We start from the raw sequence: 20,734 nt of genomic DNA, 5'->3' as shown, positions 1-20,734 counted from the left end.
AAACGTCATCACCAAACTATAGGATAAAAACTGTTTTACAAGTCAAAAGTCAAAGCCCACCACACACCGGCTGCGTCGCCGCTCGGCGGACACAGCCGCCTCCATTATTTTTTTCAATGAACCTATCGCACACCGGCTGCGTCCGACGTGCGCTGGCGCGCGGTCACGCCTCGCCTGCCGCGCCGATGCACCGCTGTTCTATTTTCCAGGCGTTGCCGCGCGGCCTCCACCCGGCTATCCGTGGGCGTGGGAATGGAATATAGTCAACAAAACTCCCCAGCCGCGTGGTAGCGCGCCGCGTCCTGTTGGTGTTGCCGTGCGGCTATGGCGCGCGGCAATACTGTGCCGTGGCGGTAGGCCTACGCGCGGCGGTCGAAGCCGGTGTGTGGTGGGCTTAGTCAAACTAAATGTGATGCCTCAATTTGTGGGGTCGCAGCCAATGGACTCCCATTTGATACAGTTTAAATCTCTGGGACGAGGCCTATCTAATGCATAAACCAATCATTAGAAGTCAAGTGGATGGCATATAGTCTTTGCTATGAAAAGACACCTGCTTGCCACCCTGTGCTCTCTAGTCCATAAATTATTATGAATTTAGTCCACTGAAAATATGCTGAGTGGGCGCCCTACGTTCCTGGCAGCATTTCTGAATTTAATCAGTGACAGAATTAAAAGTTGGACGCAGCCTTTAGACTTACAGGGGGAATGTGTGAAGGAATGCAGCCTACTTTGGTTCATAAGACTGTAAGGGAGAAAGACAAAAAAGGGCCAGAGGGGGAGAGAGAGAGAGAGAGAGAGAGAGAGAGAGAGAGAGAGAGAGAGAGAGAGAGAAACAAAAAGGCTTGAATGTTCTATTAGTGTGGATGACTGCCTTCCTGAGAGCCTTGACGAAAGCAACTGTATGAAGCAATAAAAAAAAGGCTTCCTCACGTCTTAACCACTTAAACCCCATATGTTGTTAATTGAGCGGAGCACCACAGGGCTCTATACTAGTGTGTATTCTGTTTCCCCGGAATACGGACTCTGCAGTACTCCTGTACTCTCTTCACTATATAAGGCCTATTGGATTGGATATATATATATATATATATATATCAGCGGTTCAAGTTCAATTGATTGATTGATTGATTGAATACTGTAACTGTCCTACCTATTGAGGTATAGACTAACGAGCAGTTGAGACGAATAACAGTTTTTAAGTCCACACTATACCATAATGTATGATGTATATGGGGCCAGGACAGCTAGGCCTTTTCGTGGAGGGGTCAGAATAAACTTAGGACTTAAACAGTTTTTCGTCTCAACTGCTCTAACGGATAACACAAAAGACCATTGTGGTCCTGTGTATTCAATTCATCAAGTCATGTCTTGTCCATAATTATTTGGTCAATACAATGCTTGGAATTCTATATTTAAAAAAAAAATCAACTATGATACATTGCACCTGCTTAAGCACCGTCTGTCTGTCTGTCTGTCTGTCTGTCTGTCTGTCTGTCTGTCTGTCTGTCTGTCTGTCTGTCTGTCTGTCTGTCTGTCTGTCTGTCTGTCTGTCTGTCTGTCTGTCTGTCTGTCTGTCTGTCTGTCTGTCTGTCTGTCTGTCTGTCTGTCTGTCTGTCTGTCTGTCTGTCTATGCATGTGTGTATATAGGCTACCGGGTATATCATTTTGTATAGGCTAATATAACTTCTACTGTTCTACAAAGATACTAATCAATAATCTGAGTCTGATCAGATCAGCCACAGTTCAATCCCAGACACTTATTTAAATAAAAATGTGAGCGAGAGAAAGAGAGTAAGAGACAGACAGTTTCTATATTGTGCAGTGGTCAGGTTGCATGCATGACCTGTGTGTGTGTGTGTGTGTGTGTGTGTGTGTGTGTGTGTGTGTGTGTGTGTGTGTGTGTGTGTGTGTGTGTGTGTGTGTGTGTGTGAGAGAGAGAGAGAGAGAGAGAGAGAGAGAGAGAGAGAGAGAGGGTGTTTTAAAATGAAAGCGCCATAGCAACCAGCAGACCAATAGAGGCACGGCAAGCTGTTTACAGCGGGCGTTGCTATGGTTGCCGTGCAAACCTCCTCGCGCAACCAGGTATTAACCCCCCCCCCCCCCCCCCCCCCCTCCCCATGAGATAACTAACCCCCCCAGCCAGCAGACCAGGACATCATTAGATAGATGTAGGCTACAACACACTTCACACACTTCAGTCTTCTTCACACACCTTGGACTGGAGAGCCGCGCATCGCACCACCAATAGGCCTACAGAGGAATTTAACTTTTGTTTTTGTTTTTGATCATAAACTTGTCATTTTGACATCAGCTTCGGATACACAATTCACGGACTCAGCTGAAATTGAAAATCATTTTATTTTAAAAACTGGAATTCAAAGTATTTTCTTCGACCAGTTATAACCGAATATAGGTGAGTTTTTTTAATTGATTTGTCTAAACGTTAGGCCTAATTAGCCTATAGCCTGGAGCATATTTTAATAGGCTATGTAATCATTACTATAGGCTTGATTGTAGCATGAAATGAGATCATATAGGTCATTAGAATGGGGAATGAATAATGAATGATACAATATCCCTATGTTTAATTGTATAAGCATATAGGCTGGAATTAGTTCAATTATTTGTTACTATAGGCTGGAATTAGTTAATTTATTTAATTTGTTAGAAGCCATCTACAATTAACTCATTGACTTGTTCATTGACTATTTTAGCCCATCCAGCCACTGAGGTCATTTCTTTGAATAAAATGACTATAGGCTAGATATAGCCTAAATGCCACAGGTTGTTGGAAAAAGAACAGATATTAGGCTATATAGCTTGTTTTATCTTCTGTTTTAGCCTAATGTGAGTTTTGGTCTGAGTATCATATGCCATCTGATATGGTGCAGAAAACGGACAGTCATTTTGTATTTTAAAACAAAATGCCAGACGCCAGAGGGGTTTAACATTCTGCCGGAATGACACCTGTAAATTAGGCCTATTGATTGGGTAAAATGATAGATTCATATTAGAAGCTATGAAATAGGCCTACATAGATTTTTTCCTGTGTAGAATTACGGGATAATTGTTGGCAAACAAAATAAAATAACAACTTTATGTCTCGACGTTGTTAGATCTGTTATTTTATTTTTATTTTATGCACGCGACACCGTCGTACTGCGGGGTATAAAGGAAGCTCGTTACGTCAAGTGCACCCCAGTGGCGTCCAGGAGAGAGGACTGGAATTCAAGAAAGTTCTACGACCTCCTCCTGCGCGTCGCACAAAGAGCCTCCTTCCTTCCTCAGTGACCACACAATCACTCCAAGCACACAATGCCATTACATTTTCACTCTCAATGTGAACTCTAATAGCTCTAAAAATATCGAGTCGTCGTGCACGTTTCACTGGCCAGACACCCAGACGGAGTCAGACCAGCCCAGGCTACACTCTGTTTCTTTTAGGGAATGGGTCATGTAGTGCGCAATGTGAAACTCCAATTTGCGCAGGCAGACGACAATAGGCCTAGTAGCCTAGCCTATACAGTACAGCATGAATAAACACACCACACCACCAATACCCACACAGCACGCACGCACCCAAGCACGCAGGGACACACACACGCACGCGCGCGCGCGCACACACACACACACACACACACACACACACACACACACACACACACACACACACACACACACACACACAAATGCTCATTTGCAATTGCATAGATAGATTAACATGAAAGGCTTCTGTTAACTGTTTTCAAACGAGGCCATCATTGTGTTTTTGTCTTTTTTTAAATAAGCTATGTGTTTATTCATTAACCCCTCCCCATCTCTCTCTCTCTCTCTCTCTCTCTCTCTCTCTCTCCTCAGTGCAGTGGCAGGCAGGAGGAGCAGGAGCATTAAGGAGGTCTCAGAGAGGAGGAGAGCTTTCAGAGGAGCTGCATAGCCATGCTGTCTCTGAGCTGTACTGACCCGTGGCCTGAAGGCTCTGTGGGCCTGGAGGAAGAGGTAATATATACCGTACATTCTGAGGACAATACTGTAGGCCTAATCTCTTATGTGTTCTTGGTGATTATTCTATTGATAACTTTTTTTTTTTATTAATCAAAGTATAAAGCTAAATTGGGAGCATGTAGATGGCCTTTTTATTTTTGATGTTTTTATTTATTTTTAGTTTTTGCCTATATGACACGGCTAAAATAGGGTTAAATAGTTAGTTATGAACTGTTATGGTACACTGTATTTGCTCTTGGTGTTGGGTTGTTTGTATGGTACAATACGTTATACTGTTCTACATGATGACAGGACTGATGTATTAATGATACTGTTACTGGTGGCCTATTGTTTCCTCCCCATGCATTGATACGGTTGTGCAGATACTCTGTGTCTGCCCTACAAAGCCATAGTGCAGTAACTACATTTTAGGACACACAGACTTATTTGTGTATGATTTTGGGGAATAAACAATTACCCCAAGAAGATATACAATTAGTGTAATATCACTTATTTGCTGATATCTCATTTGGCTGACTAGTTGAAACACATTTAAACCCATTATTGCCCACCCCCAGTTACAGCACTTTGTATAGGGCAGTAATATTGTTGATATTGCGTTTATATTGTTTCCTACCCCTTGCATCTTCACGCATGCACCATTCTACTACAATTATCTTTGTTATCTTGATGCTACAATTTGCTGTAGCTACTTATTTTTTTTCTTTTATTTTTTTCTTTCTGAATCTGCCCTGTGTCCTAAGCCACTGGTTCTGAACATGTGTCCTAAGCCACTGGTTCTGAACATGTGTCCTATAAGCCACTGGTTCTGAACATGTGTCCTAAGCCACTGGTTCTGAACATGGGGTCTGGGCTGGGGATCCCATTGGGATTCCAGGAGGTCCCCAGTTTTAATGACGGATAGAACCCTGGTTTCTCTCAGAGTTATGGGGTTATATTGTACACCCTCAGAGTTATGGAGTCCATTGACCTGCATGTATACTAAACTGGGGGGGTCCTTGAAATGAAAATAGGAGTGTCAGAAGGATCACTGTTCTAAGCTGCCGTGGCCTCTGGCAACTGCATCTCCTCGGGCAAGATCACTAAAGGTCTGTCTGTCTATGTGTGTAGGTAGATCACTAAAGGTCTGTCTGTGTGTGTAGGTAGTGACGGCAGAGCTGTCGACTATTGTCAACATATTCCCCAATTTCCACAGAGATTATGGGGTGAATGAATGTGGCCAGACCCATCTTCTCTTTCTGTCATAGTGACATTGTCCTGCATCAGATCATGTCCAAATCAGGTTCTCCAATCTCCAGTAGCCTCTTCAGTTTTTTGAAGATTTTTTGAGTGGTGCAACCACTCCCTTACGGAGCTATGTGTGTGGCCCTCGCCCCAAGTTGAGTTCGACACCCCTGGACTGTAGATAGATCACTAAAGGTCTGTCTGTCTGTGTGTGTAGGTAGTGACGGCCGCAGCCCGGGCTGAGGAGCTGGACAATGCCTTCTCCACCTCCTCCATCATCAACAGCAACAACAACAACAATAACAGCTGCTGCAACAGCAGCTCTTCCTCCATCAACCTGGACGACAGCCTGACCAGCCTGCAGTGGCTGCAGGAGTTCTCCATCCTCAGTGCCAACGGCGGTGGTGGGCCGCATCCGCCGCTCTCGCAGCCGCCCTCGCTCTTCGGCTACCACCACCGCCTCCACCACCACCAGCCGCTGGGTTCCTCCGAGGCGCCCTCGTCACCTCTGGCCGGCGACCCGGCGTCCATGGGCATGCCGCTGACACCCGGCAAGCCCACGGCGGCCGCTTACAGCCGCATGCAGAGCCTGCCCGGCATCGTGGCGCACGGCCACTGCCCCGACGAGGTGGACTACAAGACCAATGCCCGCGTCAAGCCGCCCTACTCGTACGCCACGCTGATCTGCATGGGCATGCAGGCCAGCAAGAAGAGCAAGATCACGCTGTCCTGCATCTACAAGTGGATCACCGACAACTTCTGCTACTTCCGCCATGCGGATCCCACCTGGCAGGTAAGGAAGCCCAATCAATCCATACACAGTTACACACTTAACTCCTCAAGCACATAATATGGGTACTTCATCTGCATGTCTTCTTGCAAAAAAAGAAAACTCCCACGATTTTTGTAAGCTATATTTTTCAACCAACGGCCAATTGTCTATAATGTAATCCTGGGCGTTACACTCCCTCTTCCAACCTGGGGAGAGCAACGGAGTGACCTCATGTTTCCCCGGTTGGAGATAGCTCCTTTCTATAGTTCCTTTCTCCTCCATCAGGCGCCCGGCCAGGGGGAGGCAGTATTAGAGACCAGGATCACAGCATGTTTTTGTGAGGGTACCTAACTACCTACTGTATACCCTAGGCGGGGACAGCGCCCACAGCGTCCCCAGCGGGAATCTGTTTTCAACCATATCGTTGTATACCTGGTCCTCACATGCTCATTATAAGACGATGCGGATCGCGTGACTGTCCACTCACACTGAGTCTCATTGGTGGGCTGTGGACAGTCCAGACATGCACCTGCCTACCAGTGACATAATTAACGGGGATACCAAGATAAACCAAACAGCATATCTCTTCCTGGAAAGTAAGCAAGCTGAAATAGAAGCCAAACATCTTTGAAATTTCCAAACGTGCCTACCAATGTTGCCACTGGTAGGCAAGGCTTCTGTAACTTTCCCCAGTCTTCCTCTGAGACACAGTGAGGAGATAGAAATGGTGCCATCTTTTAATGAACATTTGTGTTCATTACACACACATACCAGGAGCTATTGCCCCCTCAATCCCAGGGTATCACGCACGCACGCACTCGTGTGTGAAGTGTTGTTCAATTTGTTGAAGAGGTCTGCTCATCACGTGCGCGCGCGTGTGTGTGTGTTTGAGTGGGTCAGAGTCACAGCTGGGGGCATTTTCGTCACAAATGACATTAAGAAGAAGAAGAGGGTAATAACACAGGGCCAGCTGACACTCTGCAATGTTAGCAGCCGTGGCATTTGGAAGCAATTAAAAGTGGATTTATACATCGTCATACGATGGTGTGGTACGCAGAAAATAGCCGATCTGCAAGCTCACAACGATCAGCTATTTCCGGCACACAACTCCACATAGTCGTAGCCTGCTCTTGAGGGCCCAGAAATTACACTCAAAAACGTCCCTCTGTGAAGTCTCAAACAAGGTCAAGCACGTAATTTGACTTTCCATTTTCGGTACGTCATAGATAGAAATAGTGTAGACTACTTTTTACTACACTACACAACTTTTGGTATAGTGACTATAGTTTGTAGATTATTAATACAAAACATACATTAAGACAAGTGATAAATGATGATGTATTATTATAGGTTAATGTTAATCTATACCCAGCAACACATGAAGTCATTAAAACCAGCCACACCTTTACTTACTGTGGCTGCAACGTTAAAGTGATGAACACGTTAATGCATTACTAAGTACAATCCAACAGTGAAATGGACCATTCTGCACACTTTTATTGTTTGCTGCTGTGTATATTTTGATGCCAACACTCAATTTCCACCGCTGCAAACAGGCTTCATAACATAACACTGCTGTTTCAGCATTCTTCAAATTCTCCTTTCTTCCTCACCCTGCGGCCGTTGGTTTTTTTCTGTGTGAGCAAAGCAGTTAGGGTGGAGGTGGCACGGGGTGGGGAGCATCATAAAGGCTTCAGGGGGGGGGGGGGGGGGGGGACTTTTGTAGGGAAAAAGTTTAATTTTGTGGATAAATGATTGATTACGCCGCTAACTTGCACTCCCCTGCTGAAGCGGTCAGAGTGTTTTGTTATTGTAAGCCAGTGCATGGGGCAGATAATATTTAACAAAGGTCATTGTGTCAGCTCTCTGTTTGGACTGCAGTGTAATAAGGATGGGGGGTTAGGGTACAGCGTGCATTCATGTGTTGTATGAGCCACAGCCATCTGCACTTACTGCATGGTTTAACCATTTTCAATATCAATATAGGCAACAACAAAAAAGTATTTTTTCTTAAAACAAATCTAAAACTATTTACAAAAATGTGAAAAAAAGCAACAAAACACATTTGTGCTTTATTTATATAGAAGAAATTGGCCTACCGGTAATAGCCGATCTAACAGTTTTCGATCATCAAGTATAAAATAGGGTTGTTATTATTAAAAAGAGTTGTTATTAAAAGTGGCCTCTGCTTTGGTCAGAGCACACCTCATGCTTCAGCCAGTTGTGGGTAGCAGGGCTCGGTGCTCAACAGTAGAGTCATCATATTAAAAATATATATATTCTTCCTCAGAACTCCATCCGGCACAACCTGTCGCTCAACAAGTGCTTCATCAAGGTGCCGCGGCAGAAAGACGAGCCGGGGAAGGGCGGCTTCTGGAAGATTGACCCACAGTACGCCGAGCGCCTCCTGAGCGGTGCCTACAAGAAGCGGCGGATGCCCCCCGTCCAGATCAACCCGGCGCTGCAGAGCCGCCTACGGAACGGCACCCTGCACATGGCCCGCGCTCCCTGCGACCCCAACGCTGGCCAGACCGGCCTCTGCATCAACTCCGAGTCCCAGCAGCTCCTCAGGGATTTCGAGGAAGCCACCGGCGCAGACCAGCACTGGGACCCCCACCTGGCGGAGGGGACCATGCTGGGCTCCTGGCCGAGCACCAGAGGGGTCTCCGGGCACAAGAGGAAGCAGCCGGCGGGCTCTAGGACTAGCAAAGCCCCGCGGCGCTCCAGCTCGCCGCTGCTGTGCGCCGACGAACAGAAAGAGCTGGGCTCGCTCAAGGGGAACTTCGACTGGGACGCCCTGCTGGACTCGGCACTGAATGGGGATCTCAGTCTGGACATGGACAGCGGGGAGCCCTTGAGCCCCATCCACGGAGACGAGGACCTGTTGGTGTCCGCGGGCGGACTGCCGGGAACGCAGTACGTCGTCCACGCGTTGGCGGGGGCCCGGAGGAGCCACGAGGTGTCAGACTTTGACGAGGAGACCTTCCTGGCCACGGCCTTCTTGCAGGGACCCTGGCCCGAGGAGGAGCAGCAGGGTCCCAGTGACTTCCTGTGCAGCTCCACGGTCAACCTGGACCAGCTGTTTGACCTTGGAGACCCGCTGGGCGGGGACCTCAGCATCAAGATCGAGACGCTCCTCTGAGGAAGACATGACTCTGTGCTCATCCTGAGTGTATATGCATTTGGATGTGTGTGGCCGTGGGGTCTGGGGAGGGTTCTTCGAGGGGATTCCAGGAGGTCCCCAGTTAAATTGTGGATAGTTAAGAATCAAATGGACCTTTTTTACGGCAACTCTCAGAGTCAAGGGGGTCTTTGGCCTAATCCTGCACACCAAACTGGGGGTCTTGACATTAAGACAAGTTTGAGATAAGCACTGCTGTAAGGAGTTAAGTGGAGAGACACTCTTCCCCACTCAGTCCTCATGGGACCACAATGGAAATAAACTCTGGGGCCTTTTGAACACTGTGTCAAGAACGTTTGTCTAATGTTTTGTACATACTGTACGTTTTTTGTGTCAATAAATAAGTCAATAAATCAATCAAAAAAAATTATAAAAAAAAAGAAAAAGAAAATCTTTCTCATTTGATTGAATCTAAATGGTAATAAGACAATTATGGAAATGGTCACCATGATCGTAACGGTATATATATATTTTTAACCACATATTTTGATCAACGTTACGCCCTTGTGGGTGAATACACCATGCCTGCTGAACAAAGATGCCACAATGTAGAGCAACCTTTACAAAATATTAAGATGTTTTATTGTGTGAGTGACGTCTACACACTTTGTGAACAAGAGAAAGGCAAAGTATTCTGTGGAGCTATAGGATGATAATGCGAAAAGAGTTTGTTGTTTACATTGTAAATGTACACGTTCATTTTGAACATATATGGGCACAGAGCAGCCCATATATGGGCACAGAGCAGCGTCATTGAAGGAGATATGCATATACCAGTGCTTCTCAAACTGGGGCCCGGGGACCTCCAAGGGGTCCTTGAGGTGGTTCCATTGGGGTCCCCAGCTAAATGATAGATATAAGAATCAAATGGACCCTTACATGTCTGTAATGCGGTTGTGTGGGGACTGCAGTCTGCAGATGAACATTTTCTTCTTTGCTAAATCTGGTATATTTACATTGCATTTAGCCAAATCCCCCTCCCCATAACAAATGGAACCAAATGGACCCTTATGGGGAGGGGGCCTGTGTGTTAATGCATACAAAACTGGGTGCCCTTGACATTTTTAAGTTTGAGAATCGCAGCTGCAGGTGAATGAGAGGTATACGAACTATGTGCTTCACCGCAAATCAACTGATCCACTGTGGTTCTTTGGATTAGCTAGCCAAGGCCATACATGAAACAAAGATGGAAACCGACAGTGATGCAATGCTCCAGCTAATTTCAAAACTGAGGTGTGTCGCATGCAGATATTTGATGATAGCTGAGCGTTGTATCTCACCTGTACTCACCTGTAAGTGTAGCCTACTCCCGTTTATTACAACAAGTTTTTTTTAGATTGTCTTTTGCAATATGTCTGTATATGGACCATGACAGCAGCACTATGGTGGAAAAATGAAGAGATATTTGCCAAATTATTTTGTTTAGGAGTGATATCTTTTTATTTTGAGTGTGTGTGAGGTTTCTTTTATTTCTTTGGTATTAACTCTTATCTGTATGTTTTCTTCAAATGATGAAGTCCATTTAGCTAGATTAATAATTATGCTGGATAAGTTACTTTTTAAAAATTCAATATTTTCATATAGACAGCAGAGAGAGAGAGAGAGAGAGAGAGAGAGAGATGTCAGACAGAAATGTTCAGAACTTAATCGCTATACTTTCTTTGGTCATTTAATTTAAGGAGAATTCTGCAGCGAGTTCAGTAGAATGGTCACATCATGCTCTTAGAGTAGACACTGTCAAGTCAACCCAAAACAAGGTACAGAAAAAAAAAAACCTAAACTAAACAAAAGTGTCCCACAAAGAACAGCAATGTCCTTAAAAGGCCACGGTGTCTCGTAAATGAGTGGCAGGCGGTTGGGTGCGTTGTGCCAGGAACACTTGGGTCTGGCTGGGACCGGTGGCAGTGTTATGGCTGGTTATTTACTCGCACGAGATTGACTAAAAACCAAATGACTCAAAACAACTTGAGTCCTGCATTTTCTTCCATGAAAGCATTTTGTCAATTGTCACCATTATAAAATGATCAAGTCTGGTTTGTGTGCATCCACTACATTGTGTGAAAATAATCAATGTTCAATAAATGTTCCTTGTTCAGCTTTCACCTGGGATGTTAAGAATAGATGTGCAAGATGGGTTCTTTGTCAGACTCGTACACCAAAGATAGAAGATCTACAAGCTCACAATTCCAGAGCTTGTTGATTACATATCTTTGGCTTTAGAGAGAGCATTGTTTTCACTGTAATGTGGAGTGTCAATACGCTTTGCTAGAACAAATAAGTTCCCTTCTGTCAATTCAATTCAATTCAAAGGGCTCTGTTCTGTCAATGAAAACACATTAGCATGACATGTGGGTGTGAATTGCTTCTTCCATCTGATTCTATAACAACACTTATGTTATGAATGCTGACATCTTACCTCATGATTTTGTTCTGTAATGCTGTCATTCTTGTATGCTTCCTCTTTTTATTATTTGGTCTTTTTTCACTTTTCTTTGGCAATAAAACCATCAAACTTATATTGTCATCAAATGATCTTGTTTGTACACAACATTCATGGTTGAATATTTAAAAGAAAACTTAAAAATCAATTTCAACCTCAACATTATTGTCACACAATAATGTTAAATAATGTTTGAGGACAAGCTTCCAACATTTCACAGTGTAAAACCAAATAGTCATCATTAGGGTAAAGAATTGCGAAACAAACAAGGGAAGCAAAGTCAGATAACAAGAATACACATTGACAAATAATAGACTATTTATAATTTGAAGGGTCAAAACTTAAATAAAATTATGCATAATATGCTTCTTGTGCAAGGAAGGGAACATTTGCAGTTATAAATAGCAGCAGATATATGGAATCACGGTGGTAAACAGGGTGTCAATGTGCCAATGTGTAAAAAAGGAGCATGTGATGCTCAGCAGACCTAATAAAGATCAGAAAATAGAGTATTTAAGTGATAGAACAGCCTCTCAACACGTCTAGACCTTCCCCACAGGAGCCTTAAACCTTCCTCTCTCTTTACTGGTCACTCTAACATAAACGGCTTTGTCATTATGATGTTTTTTGCTGCATCATTCCTCCTGCTTAAACACCTACAAAAGAGCATCCCCGGGCCTAGTGTAATGAATAGATGAGGGGAGGGCAGGGGGGAGGGTCCCTGGGTATTGTTTCCTCCATGTTACACTCAGTGTGTATTGCTCAGTAAGCTGGTGATGGATGTCAGATTACCCCTCTGGCCTGTGTGCCTCCTACAAAGAGAGAGACACATCCATGCATGCACGCACACACACACACACACACACACACACACACACACACACACACACACACACACACACACACACACACACACACACACACACACACACACACACACACACACACACACACACACACACACACACACACACACACACAGGCACACGTTTGTATTTCTGCATTTGTGAGGAAATCAGCATAAAGCCGAAAATAGCAGCTCATAGATCTGCTATTTTCAGTGTAGCCGCTATACAGTATGACAGTGGCATGCGACTAAGTACAAATAACTTAATCCCCAACCCCTAAACCAAACCTCTAACTGTCTACTCCCAACTCTGTCTACTCCTTTACCCAATTGTAAGTTGTAACACACACACACTTGCACAACATCCTGGAGTTCATGCATACAATGTACTACAAATCTCTCCTGACCCAGACACCCATCAGCACCCACATGGCATTGATGTCATGTTGACATTGCTTCACTTCGTTCAAACCATCATGATGGGCTTTCCTTTTCTTTCTTTTTTTTGCAGTCGTTTCTTGCCCAATTGAACTCTGCCACACAGTGCCACTGAGGAACTTGGATCAAGGCAGGTTTTTTTTATGTGACCCCCCCCTTGTTTTCCAGAGGTTGGTTCTGCTCGTACGTAGCGTAAAGCCCAGACAAAAGGCAGCACCGTAAAACTTAAGAGCCCTCTCTCTCTCTCCAGTTGCATTTTATGGCGCTTGGCAAGTTGATTTTCATGTTGTCGCTGTGAATATAAGATAAGGCTCATTCCCCCCCAAACACACAGGCAACGGCCAGGACTCACAACCATTGCAGGGAGGGGGGGGGGGGGGGGGGGGGGGGGGGGGGCACGACTCATCTTCTCTGTGACGCACATGGTGAATGTATGGCACAGTGTGCCCATTCACCACACTATCTGGGGCATTCGCTCGACCGAGCAAATGTATCTTATAGTGGCAGGGTTGTCCGAGAGGGGAAGAGTGTTTGCAAAGTACCCCTCCCCACCTACACAAGATGGAGGGGCTTCCATATAGGAGGAGGCTTCACTTTTGGGTATAAGGTAGGTGCACTTTCACAAAGACCGTCTCACACCGTCGACGCAATAAATCTGGGGCTCCTCCGTCGTCCTCTCCTCTCTCTCTGTCGGCCACAGCGTACCACCATCACAACCCTGACCACCAACCTCAGGGCCCTGGTGGGACCAGTAACAGACCACCCCCCCAGTCTACATGACAATAGCACCAGTGGTTTCCCTGGATACAGGCCTTTTCATTAGCCGTGTGATAAAAAAGATGTATTCCTCCGTTCCTCTTTCACATTTTCCTCTCCTTTTTTCCCTTTTTGGCGGGTTGGGTGGGGGGTGGGGGGTGTTGGTTTGGGAAACCTTGGATGAGCTGAACCCACGAGGGCTGCCCCAAACTGCCCAGTGTGTGTGTGTGTGTGTGTGTGTGTGTGTGTGTGTCTCCCCTCCTCTTTGCGGTACACAGTGTAGAATGCCAATGGAGTTGTGGGGCAACGGGGAAGAAATACACCCTGACTCCATGCACTGCCTGCTCACGACGACTTCATATTTTCGAGCGGTTCTCCAAAGTGGGATCCAGGGACCCCCATGGGTCATTTAGGGGTTCCAGGGGGCCCAGAGCAAAATGAGTTAACATATAGCAAAGTGGAATCCAGGGACCCCCAGGGGTCATTGAGGAGTTCCAGGGGGCCCAGAGCAAAATGAGTTAACATATAGCAAAGTGGAATCCAGGGACCCCCAGGGGTCATTGAGGAGTTCCAGGGGGCTCACAGCAAAATGAGTTAACATAGCATCAAAATCAATGTAACCACTTTAACCCTTATACATCAGCTATTTGAAAATAGCCAATCAACAAGGTTGTTGATCTGCTATTTGGGAATTTGGGACATTTTTTAAACACAAATCCTGTATAGGGGTCACCCGGCACTATTTTCACATGGGGGTCCACAGACCACAGCCAAAAACATATGTATTTGGGGGTCCTTGACAAGTAAGTGTTTTATGTTGTGAAAAGACATTTTCGCCATGCGTTATCTGCAAACCTCCCCTTGGCAGGTCTTGCCGGGACATCTCCTGAAACGCAGCGGTAGTTGGATACTTCCATGCAGTGCGGAAGGGCTTTATACGGCGAGCGTGTCACGTCGCCATCCCCTCCTACTTGCCAATGGCCGGTGTTGCCGTTTAGCACTTTCGGTTTGCAGCGTTTCTGGACTGGAACCTTGCGGCAGAGGTTAGCGTTTCACCCACAGTCTCTCGTTACTGCGAGGCCATCAGCAGGCCCGGGGAATAATACCTGCATCGGGTTACCGCAGGCCTCTCATCTAACCAGCCTGCCTCGCATTATAATTACCAGCCCTGCAATCCACCTGGAGAGCTAACTCCTGCATGTAATAGCCACGCAGGGGGGCTGAGAGCAGCTAGTGTGTGGACAGTATAGGGGGTGGAAGTGGGATAACGGCAGCTCTCCTTTCCAGGAACGGAGCACCGTAGGCCGGCCATGAGGATGGTGGATGGTACCCCCCCACCCCTTCCAGAGAGGAGGGTTGGGTGTCTCCATCATAGGGAGGTGTAGTGTTACAGGGACTTATCTTTGTCCTCCATCTCTCCTCCACGATTACCGCACCCATGACATGACAACAGACGGACGCGCAGTCACCGATCGCCCCATCTATTCACGACCGTCGCGCTCTGACATGCTCGGTATTTGCATTTGATTACGTCCGGCTATTCACTGAACTCTCTTGAACGCGAGCCACCTCGCTAATCCCTTAGCGGGTTCGGGGAAGAGGCAGTGTGGTCCCTCCCGCACCGACAGGGGAGGGGGGCGGGGATGATATATGGGGCCGTGGGACACTTGTCCCTGGTAGACCCCACACGGTCACCAACGAGGGGACCACAGAGGCAAACGCCATGGAGAACAAGACTCTGGCTGAGCACAAACAAAGACCTGAAAGAGACCCCCCCCCAACCCCCTAGCAGACCATTACACATCTACAAATACACACACACATATAGTATTACTATACTTGTGAGGAGTCAACAACTTATATAAATAAACCTGTAGATTGACAATTTTTCCCTGTCGGCCACTCAACAGCAGTATGGGGTTCAGTGCCTTGTTGCTCAAGGGCACTTCAGCGGTTGGTGCTGAGGGAAGAGTAAGGGTCGTTCACTCCTCGCCCCCGGGGGATCGAACCGGAAACGTTTTGGGCCACCAGTGCGGCTCTCTAACCTTTCAGACCTTCACAGACCAAGTTGTCTTGTCCTGACTAAGCGAGACTACGCCAGCAGGTCAGATTGGGTGACGTGTGGGTAATGGCTCACGTTTAGGACTTCACTGCCACGGCTTAGGGTCCCTTATTGAACTGATAAAGGACACACTTTGTTCCTTATTTGTGGGACTCAAGTTCAAACATCTCATATCTATACATATTGTATTATAATACAGGTTGTTAACCACTTAAACCCTCTAAACTAAAGTTAGTCTACACCAAATCTCTGTGATAAAATTAGCCAATCTACAAGCTCACAACGCACCCTTACCACATACCCTAACCATACTATAGGTATCTATCAGGTATAGGCCTAGGTGTGTACGCATGTGCCCACACACATGGTCATTTCTAAAAGTTGATAGTATCAGGACAGCATACCTTTCAGGTATGGGAAGAAAACATTTTCTTGTAGAGAAAAGCATGTTCTTCATTCAATGCTAATTTATATTCATTTTGGAATAAAACAGTATATAAAAGTATATGCTGAAATTATCATATCGAATGCATAACATCAATGACCTCGAACCTCGTTATTGTAGAAAGCGGCACACAATCAAACCAGATTCCTGGAAAATTATGCTTTCATGCCTATTAGTTGCCATAGTTTGGGCCTGTTGTTATTTACCTTGGTGTGTGTGTGCTGTGTTATGCTGTCCAGGTAACATGCAGACAAGTGAGTCATTCCTGGGAGAGAACAATGGTCCCTGATGCTGCTAAAATACTAGCGTCAGGTACCAAACATATTCTCAGCTTACACTCCTTGTCAAGGACGTTTCACACTGGCATGGTGCATTGTTTCTTCTTAAGCGTGATTTGTTCTTATTAGTTTCAAGGGAGTGTCGCGTGTGAAAACAGAGGACCTACAAGCTAGCAATAGCTCATAACGTGTCAGCTTGTAGATCTATTTTCTTTTTTCTTCTGATGTAAATCATGACACATGGTACATAGTTGTTTCTGACTGTTTTGTAATTAAAGGGCTTCATTGACAACACACAGAACATATAGTTACACCAAGCCTACAAAGGCTATGTGCCTTGTTGATGCCAATAACCTTCCTTACAGGTAACATTTTGAATACAGGATTAAAAAAATTGTCACTTTTGCTTAGCATAAATAGCTCACTTTAATACGCTACCATTGTTCTACTTAACCTATATATTGAGAATACCCAGTAACCCCATAAGGGTCCATTTGGTTCCCTGTACACACTGTACACTGTGTACTGTACCAGGTGAGGTGATAACTGCAGGGACAAGTGAAGCTGTCAAGGAGACAAATGCATCAGCAGAAGCCACACATACCTCTAGAGGAGGAAGCACGTCACCTGACACCTGCGTGTGTGTGTGTGTGTGTGTGTGTGTGTGTGTGTGTGTGTGTGTGTGTGTGTGTGTGTGTGTGTGTGTGCGTGCGTGCGTACGTGTGTGCGAGAACGTGCTTCTCTGGAGAGGAGAGAGCCGCCTATCTAGGCCCTCCCCACGGAGTGCAGGGAAATGTACTGAGAGGAGGAGGAAAAACAAATATAAACAGAGGCCATGGCAGTTATGGAGGCAGGCTGAACCGTGTGCGTTCTTGGCGGCGCGGGGGGCCATAGTCCGTCGTTTGGACGGGCAAGCCTGGGCCTGCCTTTCAATGCAGGGTGGGAGACCAAGCACCAAGCTGCTTGCATGCAGGACTTGGCCAGGCTCAATAAGAAATGCAGAAATACCACACTCTTGGGCAAACAAGGGCATAGTATGCTCCCTTCACCTCACTGCATTCTGTTATTAATTGATCGTCTTTTTATCTTATTCATTTATCTCCACCCAGCCGATTCCAGCACATAGCTTGGCGGTGCCTGTAAGCATTTATCACAGAGGATACTTTCTCTTTTCTCCAGTCCACCCCCTTTTACTTTACTCGCCCCTTTTCCAGACTTTAATTTGATTTCTTTATTTCTTTGTTTGTATCACAGAGGAGGGGAGGCTTTGAAGCGCTGCTGCTTTACATATCTTAGATTCGGGGGGGGGGGGGGGCCTCAATAGGTGAGCTGCCGTGGTGACAACGGTGACAAAAGCACGTCACGCTGGCCGCGGTCCGAGCCTCGGAGCCCCTCGCTGAGCGTCACAGCTAGAGGCTGCTCTTGTGGGCACTCTGCACCGCCACTCCAGAGTCCAGTTCCATTCACCAGGGGTTGCCCCTCACCCTCAGCAAAGAACTGTGCTGTTTGCAGAGGATTTACGTACGTACTAAATGACTTGATCAGAGCTGACGTGAAAGGAGGCCTTCCTGGCCTGTTCCCCGGGAGCTGCTCCCAGCTGGGATGTTTCTGGCAGCCATCACCCTGGGGCTCGCCATCCCTCTGTTTCTCTCTCTCTGACTGTCTCTCTCCCTCTGTCTGTCTGTCTGTCTGTCTGTCTGTCTGTCTGTCTGTCTGTCTGTCTGTCTGTCTGTCTGTCTGTCTGTCTGTCTGTCTGTCTGTCTGTCTGTCTGTCTGTCTGTCTGTCTGTCTGTCTGTCTGTCTGTCTGTCTGTCTGTCTGTCTGTCTGTCTGTCTGTCTGTCTGTCTGTCTGTCTCTCTCTCTCTCTCTCTCTCTCTCTCTATCTCTCTCTCTCTCTCTCTCTCTCTGTCTCTCTCTGTCTGTCTCTCTGTTTCCCTCTGTCTCTCTCTCCCGTCGGTCAGTCTCCATCTCTCTCCCTCTGTCCCCTATCAGGCCAGGCCAGTGCAGGGTTGTAGTGGTGCCAGGCAGATATGGCCATTCTTTGTCACCTTTCCCAGTCAGACCTGCCAACAAAAAACGGTTGGGACTGGCGCTCTATAGTTGTGCCACCGAACCGTCCCTCTGGTCTGCTGAATGCACACAGGATCACCGCGGGGCTTTCCTAGCCCTGTCCAAAACGAAGATGCTGTTGAGTTTATGAATTGTAGCGTTATGTTCAAATTGCAGCCCAAATAAAGGCCCACCCCATGGACCGAGTATTTAGTAACAGCTGTGCGGGTGTACATACACACACGCGCGCGCATGTGTGTATGTGTGTGCACATGGGTGTATTCTCCGGATTATCATCAAAGTTAACGAGCACTCATGCATCTATATGAGATTTATGGCCGTCATAACTGACCCACACGCAAAGCCCGGCGGCAGCATCGGCACTACATGTTCTCTTTACAACCCGGTGAGGCGGGGCGAAGGAGAAGGGTGTGTGTGTATGTGTGTGTGTGTGTCTGGTGCGGGTCTTTAGAACCCCCCCATACACCCCCAACCACCACCCCGCACAGGAATCAGACAAACACTTATTAACTGAGAGGAATGCAAACAAGCCGAGAGCTGAGTTGAGATGCAGGCAGTGCAGTGCAGGCAGGCGGGACGGGGTTGTGGGGGAGTAGGGGGTGACAGCAGGCGATGCGGTGATGCAGAGGGATGGGGGTGGGGGTTGGGGTGGGTTCCAGGGGTTTGGGCTGAGGCGAGGGGGGTAAGGAAGAGGAGGAGAAGTGACTGGCCCCGTGTCTTGTAAACTCCCCACAGAGGGATTGATCCCGGACAATAGAGCTCTGCTGGTGGAGGAGGTCCCACAACGTGGTGGCCTCATGTATGACAGACCTCCATAAACACGTACCAATCTGGAATGTTAATGTAACCACTTAAAGCCCTATATACCTAGTCGAGTGAGGAAACTATAGCCAATCCACATGTTCTTTTAACTCCGACGGTTCTTCTTTAGCCCTTCATAAACGAGCTCCTCCCAAATTGTTAGTATTTGACAGGAACGTTTGTCGGAAATACCAACACTGACACTTTGCATTTTTAAGTGCGTCTTAGTTTCAAACAAAGCCCTTGTTCTGTCATTGTCATTTGTGACATGTGTTTCCTCCTTGTCGCCGTGACGGTGAGGTGAGAGGTTCATAGGTGCCCGTCTCAAAGGTCAGAGAGTAGCCATGGTGAGGGAATAAACTAACACCTGTTGTACCTTTCCTCGTCATCCTGGACCCTGGCTGATAGCAAGCTTGCGGCAACCTGGATGTGTGCAGAGGCTTGGGGGGAGGGGGTATAAGGGGCCCTGGATTGGCCCCTTATAGGGCCAGCGGAAAAGCTGTCAATGAAAGTGCACTGATGGCGAGGGGACAAAATGACAAACGAGGGACAAACGACGACAGATTTAGCAGATTAGTGACGGTGAATGCAGTGTATGGATGAGGGAGGGATTGGAGAGAAAGGGAGTGTGAGGGCGTTAGGGCCTAGTGTGGCTTTGTTTGCTAATGGCTTAGGCTGTGTCTTTCCCTTTTTTTTAAACAGCCCTCAAGGTCTGTTTGCAAACAATTCAGACTATCAGACAGAGGATATGGCCATGAGGAGGATGCTTCATGTTTTAACTATACTTAAGCCCTATTTTACACATAGGCTATACCTACAAACACAGAAACCCATGCATCATCTACAGCAATGTCAATCAAATGAACATGAATGACAGAAGATGCTCACAACTTTGACCTTTTAGATCTGCTATTTTTGGGAAAATGTGAGACTTTTTTGGAAAATGTTCTGATCTAATTAATAACACGCCCACAATCGGGTCAGGTTCAGCAGTGATCCAGGAGGTAGAGCGGCCGCTTGAGAAGTGGAAGGTTCCCAGTTGGATCCCGGGCTCCCTCTGCATGTGTTACTGTCCAAGTGTCTTTGAGCAAGACACTGAACCCCTAACTGCTCCAGATGAGCAGGTTGGTGCCTTGCATGGTTTCCTCCGCCATCGGTGCAGTGAATGGGTTGCACATTATGAAGCGCTTCGGATCAAGGTGCTATTAACATGCCCCATTTTAATGTGGTAAAAAAGAATTGTCTGGTGGATCAGCATGAGCTACTGTAAATGTAATACAGTTGATTGTTGATTGATGTATGGAAATATACAATTTAGTTAGTATATTAGTAATGAATTAACAACAATATGGTGTTGCAATAGACACCCTTGTTGCTCGGCTGATACCGACAACAAGCCTCTTATTTACTTAACCACT

General features: G+C 46.5%; 1 protein-coding gene across 1 annotated transcript; it reads left to right on the top strand.

The window, feature by feature from the left end:
* Positions 1 to 3,936: 3,936 nt before the first annotated feature.
* foxj1a (forkhead box J1a) lies at positions 3,937 to 9,140 on the top strand (the record flags this gene model as incomplete). The annotated part of the gene is made up of 3 exons (XM_083780599.1): positions 3,937 to 3,996; positions 5,444 to 6,019; positions 8,289 to 9,140. The coding sequence occupies 3 exons, from the start codon at positions 3,937 to 3,939 to the stop codon at positions 9,138 to 9,140; spliced, it is 1,488 nt and encodes a 495-aa protein (XP_083636725.1).
* Positions 9,141 to 20,734: the final 11,594 nt, after the last annotated feature.

Source organism: Protomyctophum parallelum (genome assembly GCF_964188405.1).
Source record: "Protomyctophum parallelum genome assembly, chromosome: 13".
Taxonomy (NCBI): Eukaryota; Metazoa; Chordata; class Actinopteri; order Myctophiformes; family Myctophidae; genus Protomyctophum; species Protomyctophum parallelum.
The sequence above is the reverse complement of the archived record's forward strand: the minus strand, read 5'-3'. Positions and strand labels throughout refer to the sequence as shown.